The sequence below is a fragment of the Stegostoma tigrinum genome, chromosome 1, assembly GCF_030684315.1.
Source record: "Stegostoma tigrinum isolate sSteTig4 chromosome 1, sSteTig4.hap1, whole genome shotgun sequence".
NCBI classification, from domain to species: Eukaryota; Metazoa; Chordata; class Chondrichthyes; order Orectolobiformes; family Stegostomatidae; genus Stegostoma; species Stegostoma tigrinum.
In genome coordinates, this window is record NC_081354.1 from 152,057,797 (window position 1) to 152,079,454 (window position 21,658).

The following is a 21,658-nucleotide window of genomic DNA, read 5'->3' on the forward strand; positions in this document are numbered from 1 at the left end:
GCCTCAGCCAATATTGGGTTCTCATCAACTTTCCTGGTCACCTCCCCAAACATGGCCATCCTTTACTAAATCCAAACTAACAATGCTTCATTATTCCGTGTCCCTCCAAGCACAGGTTTATTCTGTCCCTTGCAAATTTTTCTCATAAACCACCACCCCCCCCCCCCCCACCACCAAGGTTAGACTGACTGGCCTGCAATTTCTTGGTCTATTTCCCTCCTCCCTCTTTTAGTAGTGGGACAGCATTAGCAGATGTCTGGAGCCTCACCTGTGGCCAGAAAGGACTTCAAAATTACTGCCAGGGCCCATGATATCTGTCCCCCTACCCTTGCCTCCCTTAGCAGCCTGAAATGTATCTCATCCAGGCCTTCAGATTTTGTCCACTTTGAAGGATGCTAAATCCACTGGTACTTCCTATCTATGTTTATCTCCAAATATTTTAGTCTTCCTCCCTGTGTCACCCTTTTCCAGTTGGAAGAAAGACAGAAAGTGTTCACTGAGGACTATGTCCATATCTTCCAGTCTACACATACATTATCTCTATAATCCCTAATGAACCCTAATCTTTCCCAAGTTATTTTCTTGCTCTTTATATATTCAGAAAACCTGCCAACTACATTTTTCATGCCCTCTCTTTGCACTCCTAATTTCCTTTTCAAAAGATCCACCTGCACTTGTTATATTTTTCTTGCGATTTGGCCACACTGAACCCCCAATATCTGCTGTTAGACTCTTATTCACTTAATCCTGACCATTATGTCCCTTAATATGTAGAATTTGCTGAACCCTCTTTGCCTTTACATGAACATGTTTGTCCTATATTCTTGCTATTTCCTCGTAGAATACCTCCCACTTCACTGACAGTTTTATCTGCCAGTAGCTGCGCTTAGTCTATTTGGGCTGAATCGTATCTGAGCTCAATAAAATTTGCCTTTCGGCAGTTTAAAATTTTTATGCCTGGCCTACCCCTATCCTTTTCCACAACTTCCTTAAATCTACCTGAGCTCTGGTTGCTAGCTCCAAAATGTTTCTTAAAATACTGACACCTTCAACCTGCCTGGGCTCATTTTCAATATTAAATCTGGAACTCACTCCTCCCTTGTTGAGCTTTCCAAGTACTGACTTAAAAAGCTTTCATCAGAACAATTTCAGAATTTTGCTCCCTCTCTTCCTGCATGCTAAAGTGGACTTGTCATGGACTTGTTTGCAATGACAATTCAGACTATCTGATCATCCAACTTACATTTTTCGCAATTTTCTTTTCCATGCTTCCTTGTGTCCTCATTTAACAACGAAACCCACCTCCACCTCCCTTGACCTGTTCTCCTCAAGACTGGGAGGGTGGTCAGAGATTTGATAGTAATGTACCAGAATAGAAGAGTGCTTTATACATTCACAAGATGTTGGTGTCACTGGTTAGGCAGCACTTATTGGCCATCCCTAATTCCCCAGAGGCCAGTTAAGAGTCAACCACATTGCTGTGGGTCTGGAGTCACATGTAGGGCAGACGAGGTAAGGGTAAAGGACATTAGTGAACCAGATTTTATTTTTCCTGACAATCAAAAATGAATTCACAGTCATCATTAGATTCTTATTTCCAGATATTTATTCAATTCAAATTCCACCATCTGCTATGGCAAGATTTGAACCCAGGTTGCCAGAACATTATCTGGGGTCTCTGGATTATCTCTGGGTCTCAGTCCAGCTATACCACTCGGCCATCAACTCCCCATTATTCTGAAGAGTGGAGAATGAAAACAAATTTAGAGAACAGTGGGACTATACTCAAGATTGGAGAACCATTAACAATATAAGCTAACCACAGAGACAGGAATTCAAGTTGGATGGTCACCATCTCAGTTAATATTTGAGTCATTAATATCCTCTGTCACCACTGCCTTATTATTTGATATTTAATTATACATTTGTTCCCGTATCTCTCCCTGATAATACCGAGAAGACAGAGTTTGCCAACAGTCTGACTTAACTTCATACTGTTACCAGAGACGAATGTAATGGGTGGCTACAGATTCAGTTTGTGGTCATTACTGAAGAAAACAGCTTTCATCTTCCCAACATTTGGATGGGTGAAACTTTTCACCTGCATTTATTATTGGACAAGAGGTGATAGCAAACTGGAGCTGTGTGTTGTCAGTAAACATGTGGATTGAGTGCTGAAGAAGGATGGTGTGAACAAACACCATAGAATGGCAGTTTACCTTTGCCAAATCACGAAGGATCACAAGGAAGCATTTCAGCAGGGTGCCGGGGCTGAGGTTCGATTGGAGAGATTCACCTACGGTTCCATGTAAGATGAGCACCAATTCAGTAAGCAGGAACAAGGACTCTGAAGTGGAAATTGCAGTTAGAGAACAAGTGGTAATTTACAGGATTGGAACAGTGCAACTTTGTTATTTTGAAGATTGGAGAATGAAAATAAGTTTAGAAGACAGTGGGACCGTACTGGAGATTAAAAAACCATTAGCGATATAGGCTAACCATGGAGACTGGAACTCAAGCTGGATGGTAACCAGTCTTGACAGGAACGGGTCAAGGGATGCGGAGGTGGGTTTCATTGATAAAATGAGCTACTGGAGTGCACTAGGAAGTATGCAAAAGAAAACAGAGAAAGACAGAAGGTAGATGATCAGATAGTCCGAACTGTCACTGCAAACAAGTCCATGAGCTCATCACATTTCTTCTTGTAGGTGAGAATGGAGGGGAATGGAGAAAAGTTTAAAACATTTGTTAGCACTTACCCTGAAAAGAAATTCTTCATTCCATTTTGGATTTAAAGTCTGTAAAACAATAATTGTATCCATCAGTTTTATTTCTGGGTTTGTACTAAGATAACAAAACTCAAAGCTTTCAACACATTTCTGGACCAAAGATGGCAATTGGCCCTTCATTCTACAAAAAGCACAATAAGACACAGACTTACTAAGTCACTGTTTTTTTTGGCATTTTTTTAAATTTTGTAAAGTGAAGCCACTTACACTTAATTTGAAAAACTCAATGTGTAAAGTATGCGCAAAAAGACAAGAAAAATCTTCAGTGTAACAAAAATTAAACAAAGAGTAGACAGTAGACAGACAGTTGTGCCTCCACTGGCACTCTCCAAAAGCCTCATTAAGACACTTCTGCTGGATTATTATGAGCTGCAACTCCAATTATAACTCAATGGTTAGACACTGTCTCAATTGAGATGGTCATTAGCATTTTTGTGGCACATCTATTACTTGTTGCCCAATGCCAGATATTGGAAGGTTTTGTTGCACATGGACTCCATCAGATCTGAGAAATTGTGAAGTACTAAACATTGAGCAATTATCAGCAAATATTTCTGCTTCTGACCTTACAGTGGAAGAAAGGCCATTGATGAAGTAGCTGAAGAGGGGTTGGTCTTAGATTATCAAGCCAGGGAAGTCTTGCAGCAACATCCTGGAAATAACATGACTGATCTCCAGCAACTTCACCATCTTCCTTTACATTAGTTATGAGACTAAACGGTTTTCCTGGCTCCCACTGATGTCAGCTTTGCTCTGGTTCTTTGATGCTACGTTTGCTCATATGGAACCATGACATCGAGAGCAGGCGGTTTTACCTCACTTCAAGGAGTAGCTCTTAGAATTATTGAATCATACAGTGCAGAAACTGACCCTTTGGCTCAATTTATCTATGTCAACCAAGTTCCCAAAAGTGAACTTGTCCCATTTGCCTTTGTTTGGCCCGTGTCCCTGGAAACGTTTCCTATCCATGTACCTTTCCAAATGTCTTTTAAGTGCTGTAATTATACTCACCCCTACCACTTCCTCTGGCAGCTTGTTCCATGCATTCACTACCCTCTATGAAAAAGTTGTCCCTCAGGGACATTTTAGATCTTTCCCTTCTCACCTTGATTTTATGACCACTATTTTTGGACTCCCATACCCTGGGGAAAAGACCTTAGTTATTCACCGTATCTATGCCTCTCATAATTTTATAAAACCTCTGCAAAGGTCACCCCTCAGCTTTCTATGCTCCAGGGCAAGAAGGTCCAGTCTATGAAGTCTCTGCCTTTAAATCAAACCACCCCAGTTTTGGCAACATCTTTGTAAATCTTTTCTCCATACTTATTTATAGCAGGGTGACAATAATTATATACAGTACTTCAAAAGTGGCCTCACCAGTGTCTTGCACAGTTACAACATCATGTCCCAACTATTATAGTCAGTGCTCTGACCAATGAAGGCAAGCATGCATGTTTGGATGAACAATGCAATGAGATCAGGAGCCAATAAGCCAATCGTTGAACCTAAAACTGAGCACCATTGAGAAAGATAATCCTTTCCAGGTGCAACTTAAATGCACTGTTGCTGACACTTCCCATCATTTTGCTGATGATCAAGCATAGAGTAAAGAAGGCTGCAGCACAGGGGGATTTAGGAATTCCTGTCCATGAATCACCAGGGAGGCCAAGAAGCAGTGCCGGATCAAGTCAGAAGCCCAGGTCTACCAAACAGACTCACCATCTGTGGCTAGGCTGAAACAACATTAAGGGATACAAAATGAATCAGTGTAAGATCGCGGACAATGACACATCTCTCCCTGACATGTTCAATGCTTTCTATGTTCAGTTTGAGCAGAATACCACCAGCATGGCAACGCCTGCCCCAACAGCCCCAGACACACGTGTTCCCCTAATCAGCGCTTCAGACATCAAATCATCTTTTACCTCTTCCTCCTATAAGCTGAAGTCCCCACTTACTTCTAGAGGGCCACTGTCATCCCTGTGCCCAAGAAAACACATGCAGTGTACCTTAATGAGTACTGCCCAATAGCTCTGACTTCAACAATCAAGTGCTCCAAGAGGCTGGTTATGGCCCACATCAACTCCAGTCTCCCAGCCTGTCTCAATCCCCTACAATGTGCCTACTGATGTAACAAATCCACAGCAGATGCCATCTCCCTAGCCCTGCATTCATCCCTGGAGCACCTGGACACCAAAGACACCTACATGAGACTCCTGCTCATGGACTACAGCTCCACCTTCAACACCATTATCCCCTCCAGGCTGATCTCAAAACTGGTCTCGGCTCTGCTCTCTGCAACTGGATCTTCAGCTTTCTGACCTATAAACCGCAATCAGTGAGGGTAGGTAACTGCACCTCCTCCACAATAACACTCCCCACTGGAGCACAACCCTCCTCCCCATCACCGCCAGCCAAGGATGTGTCCTCAGCCCCTTACGGTACTCCCTGTCCACCTATGACTGTGTTGCCAAATTCTGAACAAACACCATCTACAAGTTCACTGATGACACCACCATAGTGGGGCAGATATCTAACAATGACATGTCAAAATGCAGAAGGAAGATAGAGGGCTTAGTGACATTTCCATTGAACCGGGGTTGATCCCCTAGCTTGATAGTCATAGTTGAATGGGGGAATACGTCGGGCCATGAGCTCACAGAACGTGGAGTACAATTCTGCTGCTGTTGATGGCCCACAATGCCTCACGCATTCATGGTCTTGAGTTGATAAATCTGTGAGAACTCTGTCCCATTTCGCATGGTGATAGTGCCACATAACATGATGGAGGTTGTTCTCAATGTGAAGGTGGGACTTTGTCTCCACAAGAACTGTGATGGTCCTTCTTACCAATACGGTCATGGAAAGATGCGACTGCAGCTGGTAGATTAGCAAGGATGAAATCAAGTATGTTCTTCCCTCTCGTTGGTTCCCTCACCACCTGCCGCAGACCCAGTCCAGCAACTATGTCCTTTAGGACCCGACCAACTCGATCAGTAGTACGAGCCACTCTTGCTGATGGACTTGGAAATCCCCCACCATGCGTACATTTTGTGCCCTTGCCATCCTCAGTGTTTCATCCAAGTGTTGTTCAGCATGGAGGAGTACTGATTCGTCAGCTGAGGGATGATGATATGTGGTAATCAACAGGAGGTTTCCTTGCCCATGTTTAACCTGAAACCATGAGACTTCATGGGGTCCAGTGTCAAATGTTGAGGACTCCTACAGTAAAACCCTCCTGACTGTATGCCACTGTGCTGAGACCTCTGTTGGGTCTGTCCTGCCAGTGGGACAGGACACATCCAGGGATGATGATGGCGGTGGTGTCTGCGACAGAGTCTGTAAGGTATGATTCTGAGTGTATGACTATGTCAGGCTGTTGCTTAATTAATCTGTGAGACAGCTCTCCCAATTTTGGCACTGATTCCCAGATGTTAGTGAGGATGACTTTGCAGGGTTGACAGGGCTGTTTTCGCCGTTGTCTTTTCCGGTGCCAGGTGATCTATTCCAGTTTCATTTCTTTGTGGCTTTTTAGTGATTGGTACAACTGAGTGGCTTGCTAGGCCATTTCAGTGGGCATTTGAGAGTCAACCACATTACTGTGGGTCTGGTGTCACGTGTAGGCCAGAATAGGTGAGGGTGGCTGATTTCTCTTCCTGAAGGGCATTAGTGAAGTGGATGTATTTTTCCGACAATTGCCATTGATTTCAGGGTGATCGATAGATTCTTAATTCCAGATATTTTATTGAATTCAAATTGCACCATCTGCCATGGTGGGATTCGCACGCGGATGCCCACATCATGAGCTGTGTTTCTGGATTAATAGCCCAGGAATAATATCACTAGGCCACACCCCGTGATGATAACTGACAACCTGTCCTGGACTTCCCGTGTAGATGTGACAGTCAAGGCAGCACAACAACAGTCCTTCTTCCTCAGGTGGCTCAGGAAATTTGACATGTCCATAACGTCCCTCACGTGCCTCTACAGAGGCACCATTGAAAGCACACTGTCCAGGTGCTAATGGGCTGGTCTGGCAAGTGCTCTGTCCAGGACTGTAAGAAACTGCAGAAGGTGGTGTGCACAGCCCAGATCATCATGGAAGCCATCCTTCCATCCATGGGCTCCATTTACACAGCTCACTGCTGCAGAAAGACAGCCAACATCATCAAAGACCAGTCGCACCCTGGTAATGACCTCCTGCAACCTCTTCCATCTGGCAGAAGATACAAAAGCACTAGCAGGTTAAGGAACAGCTTCTTTCTGGACATCATCAGACTGGACTCTCATCTCAAAAAATGTAAACTGCAATGTAACCTATACGCCTCTAAGTGTTTTTGATCTGTACATTCTTTGCTGGCTGTGATCTGCCTGTACCACTTGCAAACAAACCTTTTCACTGTATTTCAGTACACACGACAATAAAATCAATCAATTAAAAGCTGGTATCTAAGTTGAGCAGGAAAGCAAATGGAATGTCGGCTTTTATTTCTGAAGGAATGGATGATAAAAGTAGGGAGGTTCTGTGAAAACCATGCAGGGCACTAGTCACACCATAGTTGGAATATGGATGAAGTTTTTGGGTTCCTCATCATAGGAACAATGTACTGCCATTACAGGCATTCCAAGGATGGTTCACTTAGGCGATAGTAGGTACGGAGGAATTGTCTTATGCAACGAGGTCGAGTAGATTAAGCCCATACTCATTGGAATATAAAGGAATGAGAATCAATCTCAATGAAAAATACAAAATTCTTTGAAGATTTAACAGGGTAAATGCAAAAAGGCGGCTCCTCCCTGTGGGAGAGTCTAGGACCAAACACCGTAATTTCACATTAATGGGTCACATGTATTTGTGACAAAGTTGAGGAAGAACTTCTGCCCTCTGAGGGTACTGAATTTGTAAATTTCTTTACTAAAAAGGGCTGCTGAGGCTGGATCATAAATTATATTCGAGGCTGGGATGGAGAGATTTTCAATCTGTAGGGGAATCAGGGGTTCTGAGGTAAAGGCAGGAAAGGGGAGTTCAGGTCAACCATGATCTCATTGACTGGAAATACAGACTTGATGGACTTAATGGCAAAGCAGGCACAGTCATACAATCAGAGAGAGGAACAGCCCAGAAACAGACCCTTCAGTCCAACTCTCCCACGCCAACCAGATATCCTAAATTAATCTCGTCCCATTTGTCAGCATTTGGCTCAAAACCGTCTAAAATTCATTTCGCCATCCAAATGCCTTTTAAATGTTGTAATTGTACCAGCCTCTACCTCTTCCTTTGGCAGCTCATTCTGTACTCGCACACCCTCTGCATGCTAAGGCCACCCCTTAGGTCCATTTCAAATCTTTCCCCTCTCACTTTAAACCTATGACCCCTAGTTTTGAACTCCCCTACCCTGGGAAAAGGACCTTGGCTGCTCAGCCTCTGCCAGCAGCTCAAACCCTCCAATCCTGGCAACATCCTTACAAATCTTTTCTAAACCTTTTCAAGTTTAACTGAAGGGCCTGTTCTGTGCTGTACTGTTCTATGTTCTATGTTCTATTTAACATCATCTTTCCTGTAGCAGGGAGACCAGAACTGAATACAGTAGTTCAAAAGTAGCCTTACCAATGTCACAACATGACCTCCCAACTCCTGTACTCCATGCACTGACCTATAAAGGCAAGTATATCAAATGTCTTCTTCACTGTCCTGTCTACCTGTGACTCCACTCTCAGGGAAATATGAACCTGTACTCCAAGGTCCCTGTTCAGCAACACTCCCCAGGACCTCACTATTAAGTGTAAATTCTTGCCCTGATTTTCCCTATGTAGCATGTTACATTTATCTAAATTAAACTCCATCTGCCACTCCTCAGCCCTTGTGCCCATCTGATCAAAAGTCCTGTTGTACTCTGAGGTAACCTTCTTCGCTGACTGGTTGGGCTGAATCGCCTACTTTTGCTCCTATGTCTTATGGGTGCTAATTGGCTGGACTGGATTGATAACAATTTTATCAATACTGTCATCCCACAGATGCATCTGGAACCAGTTGACTGAAGGTTAAGTAAGGTTTCCATCTTGTTGACTGTCTCACCACCTGCCACAAATCTTGAGAAACAACTTTGTCCTTTAGCACTGAGTCAGCTCAGTCAGTTATGGTGTTACCAAGCCATTGTTGTACACTGAAATCCCCCACCCATGTAAATTCTGTCCCCTTGATACCCTCAGTGCATTATCCAATTACTGTTCAACAAAAAGAAATGCTCTTAAATGGAGTGGGTTGGGAAAGGAGATGAATCTGCTCATGTTTGATCTGGTGCAATGAGACCTAAGGGGGTTTGAAGTTGATATACAGGATTCCAAGGACGATTCTTTGCTGACCATGTACATTTGTGCCACCAATTCAAGTTTGTTTGTTCTACTGGTGAGACAGGACATACCCAGAAACAGTGATGGCGGTGCCTGGGGTAGTCATATTAACCGAATCATAGCTTAGAATATTATATTGCTTGCTGCTTGTCTGGTCTTTGGAACACCTTCCCCAATTTTGCCCAAAGCCTGCAAATCTTTGGAGGAATTTGCAGATTGACAGAATCATTTCATAAAATCACAGACAGATTGACGTTATTGTTTTCAGTGCTGAGACTGATGCTAGATGGTTCAGCTAGTTTTTTATCCCTCTATGCGATGGCTTGCTTGGCCATTCCAGAAGCCAAGACGATCAACCACTGAAAAAGCTGGAAAAATTCAGAATTGTGTGTTTGTTGCAGATTTCCAGCATTCACGATATTTTTCTTTCATTGACTCTTCCAATCACATTGTTATGTTCTGGAAACACATAGCAGCCAGAACAGATGAATATGCCAGAACTCTGCTCATTAGAGAGTTTTTATTACATTTTAATTTTAATTTTGTAAAGTGAATGCAAATTCCATGGCTAACATAGCGTTTGTATCTGTGTCTGTGTCTGTGAAGTGGACAATTTCACGTGTAGCATGTACAGGGAGCTGGTTGTAGCTATGTCTCCACAGGCAGCAAATGAATGAGTGACAGGACTAGGGAGGTCATGCAGCAGTATGCTGTGGCCATTCCTCTGCAAAATAATTACCCGACTTTGGATAGTTTTGGGGGGAATGGTATCTAGGGGCATTATCAGCCAAACTCAACAGTTGGCTCTGCTGCACAGAAGTAAAGGAAGAGGAGTGGAAATGCTGTAGTCATTAGGGACTGAATATGAACATGTAGGTGATTCTGTGGCAGTAACTAGACTCTCGGACAGTCTGTTACCCCCCAAGTGTCGGAAACAGTCAGTGGTTGTTGTACATATTTATAATAATGACATAGGTAAGAATTGGGATGATGTCCTGAAAGCAGGGTATAGGGAATTTGAAAGCGAGTTTAAAAAATGGGACCAGAAATAACAGTGATCTCTGGTGCCACATGCTGGTCAGAGGAGAACAGGATACATCTGATTAATACACAACCAAAAGAAGTGGTGTTAAAAGGGAGAGTTTTAGCCTCCTGGGGCTTGGCATCAGCTCTGGGGGAGATGGCACCAGTACAAGCAGGATGGGTTGTACCTGGGTCGGATCAGAATGGGCATCCCAGGGGGTGTGTTTCAGAGTGCGGTCAGGTGAGAGATGGGTTAAACTATAACAGCAGGGAAAGTGAGCTGTAGAGGGAGACTGATGACACGGAAATGAGGGCTACAACAAAAGACAGAAGGGAAAATAGAAACGGCGATAGGCAGAAATTCGAGGACCAGGATCAAGCAGGGCCCCAGTGAACTGGAGTGAGAGTGCTACAAAAACAAGCCTCATGGCCTTATATTGTCATTTGAAGAGCCTCTGCAATGAAATGGATGAATTAGTTCCACAAATATTTCTAAAAAAGAATGACATAATGGGGAATACAGAGATGTGGTTGCAAGGTGATCAGCAAAAAGAACTGAACATGCAAGGATTTCCAGTTTTCAGAAAGATCAGAAAAATGGAAGGGCTGGTATGATTGCATTGCAGATGAAAAAGGAAATTGATGTGATTCTGAGGAAGAATATCAGCTCCGGTGGAGTAAAATGTATATGAGTTGAGCTTCGAAACACGAAGGGATAGTAAACTAATTGTGCTGAGTAATATTTGGGAAGGCAATAAAAAGGAAGTGAGAAATCCAATGATGGTACAGCTATAATTATGGGCAACTTCAATCTGCATATAAATTGGGCAAATCAAATCAGTAGCAATACCTTAGAGGAGGAACTCTTGGAATATATGAAGGAAGGTTTTGTGAATCAATATGTTGGGGATCCATTAGAGAAAAGCCAACCTTGACTGAGTATTGTGTAACAAGGAGCGAATAATTGATAATATATTTTCTGTGAAGGTCCTGAGGAAAACAGTGATCATAATAGGATGGAATTCTTCATTAAGATGCAGAGTGACATAGCTTTTTCCCGAGACAAGGGTCCAGAATTTAAATAAAGGAAATGACAATGGTATGAAATGTGACTAGTTATGATAAATTGGGGATTGTTAGTTAAAGGGATGATGATAGAAGAAGAATGGCAAACATTTAAAGAGTGCATGGACAAATTGCAGAAGTTAATCATCCCAGTTTTGCATAAAACTGAAAATGGGAAACATGGTCACATCATGGCTAACAATTGAAATTCAGAATCGTACTAAATCTAAGGATGATTCACAAAAGTTGGCTAGTTAAAAACAACACACCTAAGAATTGTATGAATTTAGATTCCAGTAAAGATTGCCAAAGAGAGGTAAGTTTGCAGGGAACACCTCGATAAGCTTTTATTATTTCTCTGTAAGAAGTGAAAAGAGAGATTAGTGAAGTCAGGTATGGATCCTCAATAGGCAGAAATACAGGAATGTACAATAGGGAAATAAAAGATGGCAAATTAAATACATACTTCAGTTCTGTCTTCACAAAGGAAGACACAAATAACATCCCAAATTAATGGAAGAACACAGGGCACAATGGGAAGGAGGAACAGAAAGAAATTAATATTAGAAGGAAAATAGTATTGGAGAAACTAATAAGATTAGAGGCAGATAAATCCCCACAGCCTGATAAGCTTCTTCTAATTCTTCAACAAATGGCCTGAGCAATTGTCAATCCATTCGTGGTTGTCTTCCAAAATTTAATTGACTCTGGAACAGTTCCTATGGATTGGAAGATAGCTAATATAAGCCTACTATTTAAGAAGGGAAGCAGGGAAAAAACATCAAATCATAGACTGGTTGGCTTGATATTGGTAATGGGGAAAAAATGCTGAAATGTTTTGACGATAGAACTATTACAGTCAATCGAGGAAGCCACTGCATGTGGTTTACTGGATTTTCAGGCGGCTTTCAATAAGGTCTCACATAAGAGATTAGCATGCAAAATTAAAACACATGGAATTGGAGGTCACGTACTGAAATGGATAGAGAACTGATCGGGAGACAGAAAACAAAGGTAAGGAATAGATGGTCTTTTTCCCAGTGGTAGGTAGTGACGAGTGATGCACCTCAGGGATCGGCGCTTGGACCCAAGCTTTCACAATATGGATGGTTTAGATGAGCGAACTACATGTCATATCTCCAAGTTTGCAGATGACAAAAAGATGGGCGGGAGGGTCTGCTATGAGAATGTAGTGAAGCTATGATGCAATTTGGACAAATTAGGTAAGAAGGCAGACACATAGCAGATGCAGGAAAATATGGATAAATTTAAGTTTATCTACCACGTTAGCAAAAAAACTGGTGGCAGCTTTTTATCAACAAGTGGCAAAGAGGAAAGTACAACAACTCATTGGTGCCCTCATTCACCAATCACTGGAAGTAAGCATGTAGGTGCAACATGCAGTGAAGACAGCAAATTGGTACATTGGCCTTTACAGTGAGAGGATTCAACTGAAGGAGTTGTTCTCTTGATTCAACCATACAGGGCATTTGCAAGACCACAACTGGAATATTATGTGCAATTTTGGTCTCTTTATCTGAGGTAGGATGTTCAAACAATTGAGAGAATACAAAGGTATTTCACCAGACTGATTTGTGGGGTGGTGGGACTGATGTATCGGGTGAGATTGGATCTGTGAGGACTAAATTCACTAGAATTTAGAAGAATGTCAGGGCAGAAGGGGTGGTGGTCACAAAATCTCATAAATCTGTAAAATTTTAAACAGCATTGGACAGTTGTCTGCAGGAAGGACATTGTCAATGACTGGAGAGTCCAGAAACAGTGGTCACAGTTTAAAGGTAAGGGGTAGACCTTTTAGGTCAGTGATGATGAGGAATTTCTTCACCCAGGGATGGTGAGCCTGGGGAATTGCCTGCCACAGGAAGGTATGGAGGCTAAAACATTCAGACTTTCAACAAAGATGTAAATATGGTTCTAAACAGATTAAAGGACATGGGGAGAACATGGCAACAGGGTACTAAGCTGGATGATCAGCTATGATTAAATTGAATGGTGGAGCAGGTTTCTTGGGCCAAATGCCTATTCCTGCTCTGCTAATATCTTTCGATAAACTTGGGCCTCTGGATTACTCATCCAGTGACATTACTAATACACCAGTGCCTCACCACAACTGAGCAAGTATAGGTTCCAAATTATTACCTTTCATCCCATTGCAATAACCAGTTCATTTTCCTTTCCAAGTTTGATTTACAGTTTCAATATAGACTCTTATCTCTGAGAATGTAGAAGATACAAACATGGGAATGCAAATTAAGCAAGCATTTCATCTGGTTCAAATAATTCGAATAAATGCAGTGCAGTGCTGTGTGGTGAATACTGAAGCTGAAAGCAGAATCCATAACAGAGTTGTGATTTCAGCTTTGTAATATGATGTGGAAACTTGAACAAAATTACAGAGAGAGGAACAATGACCGGATTCTAACAAGCTGAGATCGCTGTAAAGGTAACGAGAATGGATCAAATCAGGAGGAAATCAGAGGGTAACAGATGTTTGGAGATGTTCTCGACCAGACCAAACCTCCTCATACTACTACTTATTTTTCAGGTCAGTATAAGGCATTACATTCCAGATGCAATTTGACTGGTTAAACTACTTGGCTTTAAGCAAAACACACATTTTTATTTTGTTTGTATTTTTTAAATATCGTGTAAAAATAAAAAGAGTTGGCCTAACTGTACCTCTATTGAAATGTCTAACAAAATAATATATTAGAAATCATAATAATATAACAGGGAGTTGATGGTGTAACAATATTGTCACTGGACTAATAATCAAGAAGCCCAAGCTAATATGCTGGGCCTGTGGGTTCAACTCCCACCAGAGCAGTTGGAATTTAGGTTGGGGCGGCACGGTGATTTAGTGGTTAGTACTGCTGCCTCACAGCTCCATGGACCTGGATTCAATTCCACCCTCAGGTAACTGCGTGTGGTGTTTGCACATTCTGCCCGTGGCTGTGTCAGTTACCTCCGAGTGCTCCGCTTTCCTCTCACAGGTTTAGGCGGGTTATAGGGAGATGGGTCTGGGTGGGCTGCTCTGAGTATCAATGAGGACTTGTTGGGCTAAAGGGCCTGTTTCCACACCGTAGGGATTCTATGATCTATTATCTACCACCACTAATTATCTGTTCCAATATAGTAACATCCCATAAACACAATCTTGACAAATGCAAATTCAGTAAAATAGATTATCTCACATGCAGTGCTAACAGCACAAAGAGAACCCCAGATAGTAGTTGTATCATAGAGAGGAATAAGAGCTTCCACATTGAGCTTCAAGAGAACAGCAATTGCAGAAAGCCAAAACTAATGATTCTGGTTCAACGGGTGTTTGACCTACCCATCCAGGCAGCTTCAATTTTTTTTAAAAAGCCCAAGACCTCACAAGCGGTTTACTTTATTGGCTTGGAGCAGTTCGCTCGCCCGCTGTCTCAAACTTATTTCATTTAAAAAAAAAACAAAATATACCTCTTAAAGCCATAGTATTGTCACAGTGGATACATGCAAAAAATGTAGCCAAGAGACTGAAATAAGCCGACAACATGGTCCATAAAGAGAGGGTAGATAATTTGTAACGTGATTGATTGAAACAGGATTGGACGGGAGAAGACGACAACAGCACAAGAAGGGTTAGCAAGACAATTAAATACAGTGGAATTTCAAAATTAATACATGGTTTCAGATTGAAAAGCCTAATACGGATCCCAAGTAAATTGAGAAAAGCTGAAATAAAAATAGCAAATATTTTAAAAAGGACAAAATGAGAGCAAGTGTCTCACTCAACAAGATGACTTTCAGGGAGCAAACATCTTTGATGGGAATTTCCCAAAACATTTTGTGCATGTGGACAAAGCACCAAGATAGCCACCTATAAGTACATTTTGATTTTGGGAACGTTCTAGTACTACTACAGGTGGTAGGTTATTTTTAACAGCTCTAATTGAATGTCAAGGGTGCTTTCAGTCCTTGGATTCTGTTCATTTTCACCATCTACAGGAGACCACTGGTACAATTATTAGGTTGCAAATTTTCTTAAAACAGCCACGTTATGCAGAGGGAACATTAGCTCTGTTGGTAACAAGATGAAACGCACATGAAAGTTTGCTCTCAGCTCAGAGATCAGGTTTGAGCACATTTGTATTCGAAGTTTTGCCAGCTTGGCTAGAGGGAAGAATCTCGAGTTCATTCTGGACAGATGGGTGGCTCAGTCGTTCTGCTGCAGTTCAATTCGGTTCAATTCCAGCCTCAGGTGACTGTTTGGTTTGCACATTCTCCCCACGTCTGCGTGGGTTTCCCCCAGATGCTGTGGTTTCCTTCCACAGTCCAAAGATGTGCAGGTTAGGTGGATTGGCGTGCTAATTTACTTAGTGTTCAGGGATGTGTAAATTAGGTGGAATAGCTATGCTAAATGCAGGGATAGGGTGGGGGTTGGGGGGGGGCGGGGGGGGGGAGAGGATGGATCTGGGTGGGATGCTCTTCAGACAGTCAATTTGGACTTGTTGGGCTGAATGGCCTGTTTCCACCAATCAGGTTATTTTTGGACTCAGGAGTTTCCTGGTGGGGAAGGTGATGACAAAAAGCAAGTCCTTGGAAGCTCAGACTAGCTTTGATTGACTCCGAGATTACAAAAAGTGTCCAGTGAAGACAGTGCAAATTACAGCCATAATGCAGTATTTTTGGACATGAGATGAGTTAAATGGAATAACATCTTGTCTATTCTTTCAAAATTAATTTGTTGGTTACTGTAAATATCTTACAAATTGAAATCTTGCAACATTGTCCTGTCAGACTCAGATTTATTTTCCAAATTTTTCACTTTTATCAATCTCTACAGAATGTGGACCAGAAACAATTCTTAGTTCTCCTAGCATAAGTTAAAAAACAAAAGCTTACCTTTTTGATAGTTTTAGTCTGAATCAAAGCGAGTTCTCTGTTCTCATCAGCTACATACAAGGACAATTTCACATAAGGATCACTGAAAAAGTGAAAAATATCACATTAACTCTAATGCATTAGCTTCAATTCTATTTGTATGCCTCTATTTTCCATTACTGCTTGATACAAACACTACCTGACAAACTAGAGAAATCAAGTTATCTGCTTGCTGGCTCTTCTGTGATATTTGTTCTCAAAGCAGAAATGTGCTGGTTCAGCTTTCTCCGCTCTTCATTCAACAGCATGACCAAACTTGACAAACAAGAGAGGGAGCCTCACATCCACCCTATATCCTAACATGCATAACATTGAAAAATAGAAAAAAATGTCTGCTCACTAAAGACATATTTATCATTCTGTCCAAAAGAAAAAAAGTTCCACCATTTAAAGCATGTCAAACTTGCTTCTCACATGTACAACAACAGGGGAAAGAAAAAGTACACAGTAAAGTGAAAGCTATGTTAGGACAAATTACTGCATAGCTGCAGTGTACTTGAATTTCCAATGAATATTAAACATTTATATAAATATAGCCAAAGTATGCTACTAATTAGGCACCTCATCACCTCTACTCTGTTTACATTCGTTCATGATTCATTAATGAATGAAACAATCCCATAGGGAGCCATATAAATGAGGCATGATCCACATTCTACCTGGCAATGATACAAATAAGCTGCCAGAACCACGGTAGTAGGGGATATCATAAATTCTTCATGTGATTTAAATCAATCCAGATCATAAAGGCCTCAGACAAAAGAGCAAGAATGGGCCATTCAGCATGTCAAGTCTGCTAGCCCGATTCAATGAGATCATGGATAACCTGATCATCTTCAGATCTGATTTCCCACCTTTTGCCTGTAACCCTTAATTCCCTTCCTGGTTAAAAACCTGGAACCTGGAAAAGCTCAGTAGGTCTGGCAGCTGGAATCTGTCCATCTCAGGCTCAAATGTACTTAATGACCGTGCCTACGGAGTCCTCTTGGTAAAGAATTGCATGGAGTCTCCACCTTTCAAGAAATTCCTCCTCATCTCAGTTTTATATGGACAACGCATTATTCTGAGATACGCCCTCTATGAGGGCGTACACCCCCTTAAGGGTAAAACAACCTCTCTGCATCAAACCATTCAAGTCCCCTAATCTTGTGTGTTTCAATACAGTTGCTCTCATTCTTCTAAATTTCACCGAACATCAGTTTAACCGACTCAGCCTCTCCTCCAGTACCTCCATAACTGGGATCAGCATGGTGAACCCTCTCTGCATTGCTCCCAATGCCAGCATATCCTGCATTAGACAGATGGACCAAAACAGCATTCCAGGTGCAATTTAACTCATGCTCCATTCCCTTTGAAATAAAGGCCAACATTCCTAATGCTTTCCTGTTATCTGCTCAACTTGTATGCTAGCTTTTTGTGATTTATGAATGAAAAAAATCTCAATTCCTTCTGTGCTGTAGCAGTCTGCAGTATTTTTTTTTCACACAAATAACATTCAGCTGCTCTATTTTTCGTGCCAAAGGGCATAACCTCACATTTTCCCAGAAAACATTCCATCTGCCAACTTTTGAGCACACTCCCTTAACCTGTCTGTATCCCTCTGTACACTTTGCATCAACCTCACTACTTGGCTTCCCACCTGCATTATTCGCAAACTTTGCTAACAGTATACTCACTTTTTTCATCCAAGTCATGAACATAAATTGTTAATAATTATAGCCCCAGCACTGATCCCCTGTAAATATTCCACTAGTTACTGGTTGCCATCCTGAAAATATTCCCCTTCCCCAACTATCAGTCTTGTTAGTTAGCCAATTCTCTATCCACATTAATGACACGGGCGGCACAGTGGCTCAGTGGTTAGCACTGCAGCCTCACAGCACCAGGGACCCGAGTTCGATTCCAACCTCAGGTAACTGTCTGTGCAGAGTTTGCACATTCTCTCCGTGTCTGTGTGGGTTTCCTCCGGGTGCTCCGGTTTCCTCCCACAGTCCAAAGATGTGCAGGCTAGGTGGATCGGCCATGCTAAATTGCCCATAGTGTTCAGGGGTGTGTGGGTTATAGGGGGATGGGATGCTCCAAGGGGCAGTGTGGACTTGTTGGGCTGAAGGGCCTGTTTCCACACTGTAGGAAATCTAAATGTACTACCTCCAACACCATGAGTTCTTACCTAGTAGATAGCCTAACATGTGCTTCTTTATCATTATCTTCCAGAAATTCAAATCAATCACATCCATTGCTTTTCCTTTATTTATATTGCTTGATACTTTCTCAAACAATTCCAGTAAATTTGTCAGGTATGATATCCCCTTCATGAAATCATGCTGACCCAGTTTTATTATGTGTTTCTATATGCTCTGAAATTAACTTTATAATAGACTCTTAACATTTTCCCAATGACAAATTTAAGCTCACCTGCCTTTTTCTTTGTCTCCTTCCCTTCTTGAACATGAGCACTTGTTCAATTCTCCAATGTTTTTCCAAAATCAGAGGTCCTTGTAATATTACGATCAGTGCATCCACTATTTCTGAGGCCTTTTCTTGTATTCTTGTACGTCGCCTATCTGGCCCAGGGGACATCTGGGTCTCTTCCATAGTACTTTTTCTCCAGAAATGTTCATTGTACTTATTTCCTCTCTCCATTTCTCCCCCTTGATCATTTAACACTTTGCCTTTAGTGTCTTCTACCATGAAGACTGATGCAAAACACTTATTCAAAACCTTTGCTATTTCCTTGTTCCACATTATTTCCCCAGCTCTGTTCTCCTTTGGGGTACATTAACTCTGGTCTCTCTCACTTTTAATTGAAAAATTTTGATGCCCATCTGGATATTACTCAAATTTTATTTTCTGGTTTTTTGGGGTCTGTTTTGCCAGTTTCTAAATGTCTCTTATTGCCTGGTTTACACTAATCTTTGCCAAATTCTATGTTTTCCTTCAAATATATCTGGAAATCTATCGCTGTTACATGTATCATCAAGGGCAGCTAGGGACAGATAATAAATACTGGCCAGTGACACCCACATCCCACAAAATGAATAAACAAATTAATTAATTAATCCAATGCTCTCCTTATTCCCATGCTTGGGTGAACTGCTTTCTGGAACCTTGCTTCCAAACAATGATATTTCTTTGTTGTCAGCAATGAACTTTCTTAAAAAAGTTTGTCGCTGTTTGAGGCAGCACGGTGGCTCAGTGCTTAGCACTGCTGCCTCACAGGACCAGGGACCCGGGTTCAATTCCAGCCTCAGGTGAATGTCTGTGTGGAGTTTGCACATTCTCCCAGTGCTCCATTTTCCTCCCACAGTCCAAAGATGTACAGGATGGGTGCATTGACTGTGCTAAATTGCCCATAGTGCCCAGGAATGTTTAGGTTACGTAGGTTAGACATGGGAAATACAGCAGTAGGGGAATGGATCCAGGTGGGATGCTCTTCGGAGGGGCAGTGTGGACTTGTTGGGCCGAATGGCCCGTTTCCATACTGCAGGGATTCTATGATTATTGCTCAGCTGGTTTTCCTGCTAAATTCCTTTCCCAATCCAATCCAGTTTGCTCTGCCCTCATTCCTTTATAGACAGCCTTATTTAAGTTTAGCACAGTTATGCCAACCTGAAGGAGTTAAAAGAAAATCATCTTAGGAACCCTGGGCTTTGAAGACCAAGAGGAAGAAAAAAAATCTATTACAGCTCATTTTATTCAACTGGCCACAATAGTAAAGCATAATCCGATCCCTACTGCTGATTTTCCCAATGTGATCACAATTGTCCATCACTAAACATCTTACTCTTCTTCAATGCACGCATTGGCCTTAGCTTGTCCTAGTCTACTTGTATTCAGTTCTTATGTCAGTCCTAAACCAATTTGAGCTACCATTACATTGACCTCTAGGAACCTCCCTGTAGTTGAAAATCTCCTCCAATCCTCTCTCTTTTCAAATCAACTTAGGTTCCACTTCTAATCATTTCTTCCAGGCTCATCTTAAGCTTATATGCTGGTTTACATTGGTGATATGCCGTGAAGTGCCTTGGGATTTTATGTTAAATGACTTTAATAAAACGGATGCCTCTAAATGCCGTTGACAGCAAACCAGACTAACACCAGTGCACAGACACAAATTGCATCCATCCATAAAACTGTACAAGTCAGTCCCTGAGAGAAGCAAGGCTGATTTCAAATGGGTGGGGGGAGCAAAGAGAAAAAATAACATTCATGTTAAATTCTGTTCTAATCATACACATAACAAGTTAGTATCCCAACTTTTGTTGCTTGTGTTATGTGCATGGCTAAGGAAAACTCAGTCAAATACACAAAGCATTTTGCACAAGAGTAAACAATATCGTACAAAATGCAACATCAAGAAGAATCATACATAAAACAAACTCAAACCAATCAATAGAGTAATAGAACAAACTCCCAAAACGTCCACACTAAGCATCAAAAACTTTCAGAACCTACCTGGAGCTAATTCTGTGCCCAGAAGATTCCACCTTCTGATCTCGTAACTCTTTCCTCACAAACTGCTGTCAATGTAAATTCCCTTCCTGATCTGTATTATTTCATGTTATTTCCTGCAGTGCCTCAATTCAATGTAAATCTGTTCTTATGGCATTCCTAATCAAAATCTTCACAACTTAACACATCAGACTGCAAACTACCTTCTCCAACCTAATTTCCTTCTCCATAGTTCGGCTTATTCCCAGATCCAGAGCCATCTTTTGTGCAACTTGAAATCTGCGCCTGCCCAAACAGGATTGTAGTTTTGCCATGGCAAAAATGTCATTTAACAGTCAGAAGTGACATCTTATATCACTCTTCATACTTCTCCACCTGCAGCAGCCTAAGGCATTTTGCGGTGAGATTCTATCCAAATCAACAAAATGTGAGGCTGGATGAACACAGCAGGCCAAGCAGCATCTCAGGAGCACAAAAGCTGACGTTTCGGGCCTAGACCCTTCATCAGAGAGGGAGATGGGGTGAGGGTTCTGGAATAAATAGGGAGAGAGGGGGAGGCGGACCGAAGATGGAGAGAAAAGAAGATAGGTGGAGAGAGTATAGGTGGGGAGGTAGGGAGGGGATAGGTCAGTCCAGGGAAGACGGACAGGTCAAGGAGGTGGGATGAGGTTAGTAGGTAGATGGGGGTGCGGCTTGGGGTGGGAGGAAGGGATGGGTGAGAGGAAGAACAGGTTAGGGAGGCAGAGACAGGTTGGACTGGTTTTGGGATGCAGTGGGTGGAGTGGAGAAGCTGGGCTGGTTGTGTGGTGCAGTGGGGGGAGGGGACGAACTGGGCTCGTTTAGGGATGCAGTTGGGGAAGGGGAGATTTTGAAACTGGTGAAGTCCACATTGATACCATTAGGCTGCAGGGTTCCCAGGCTGAATATGAGTTGCTGTTCCTGCAACCTTCAGGTGGCATCATTGTGGCACTGCAGGAGGCCCATGATGGACATGTCTTCTAAAGAATGGGAGGGGGAGTGGAAATGGT

The 21,658-nt window shown here is 42.1% G+C and overlaps 1 protein-coding gene across 2 annotated transcripts in view; it reads right to left on the reverse strand.

The window, feature by feature from the left end:
- The window catches only part of nedd4l (NEDD4 like E3 ubiquitin protein ligase), a 418,475-nt gene that overhangs the window by 239,486 nt on the left and 157,331 nt on the right, over positions 1–21,658 (reverse strand). For both annotated transcript variants that reach the window (XM_048520280.2, XM_059649474.1), the window contains exons 3-4: positions 16,140–16,221; positions 2,760–2,798 (exon numbers count right to left, since the gene is read on the reverse strand). In XM_048520280.2, the coding sequence (XP_048376237.2) occupies positions 2,760–2,798; positions 16,140–16,221 (121 nt within the window). The remainder of the gene's footprint in view (positions 1–2,759; positions 2,799–16,139; positions 16,222–21,658) is intronic.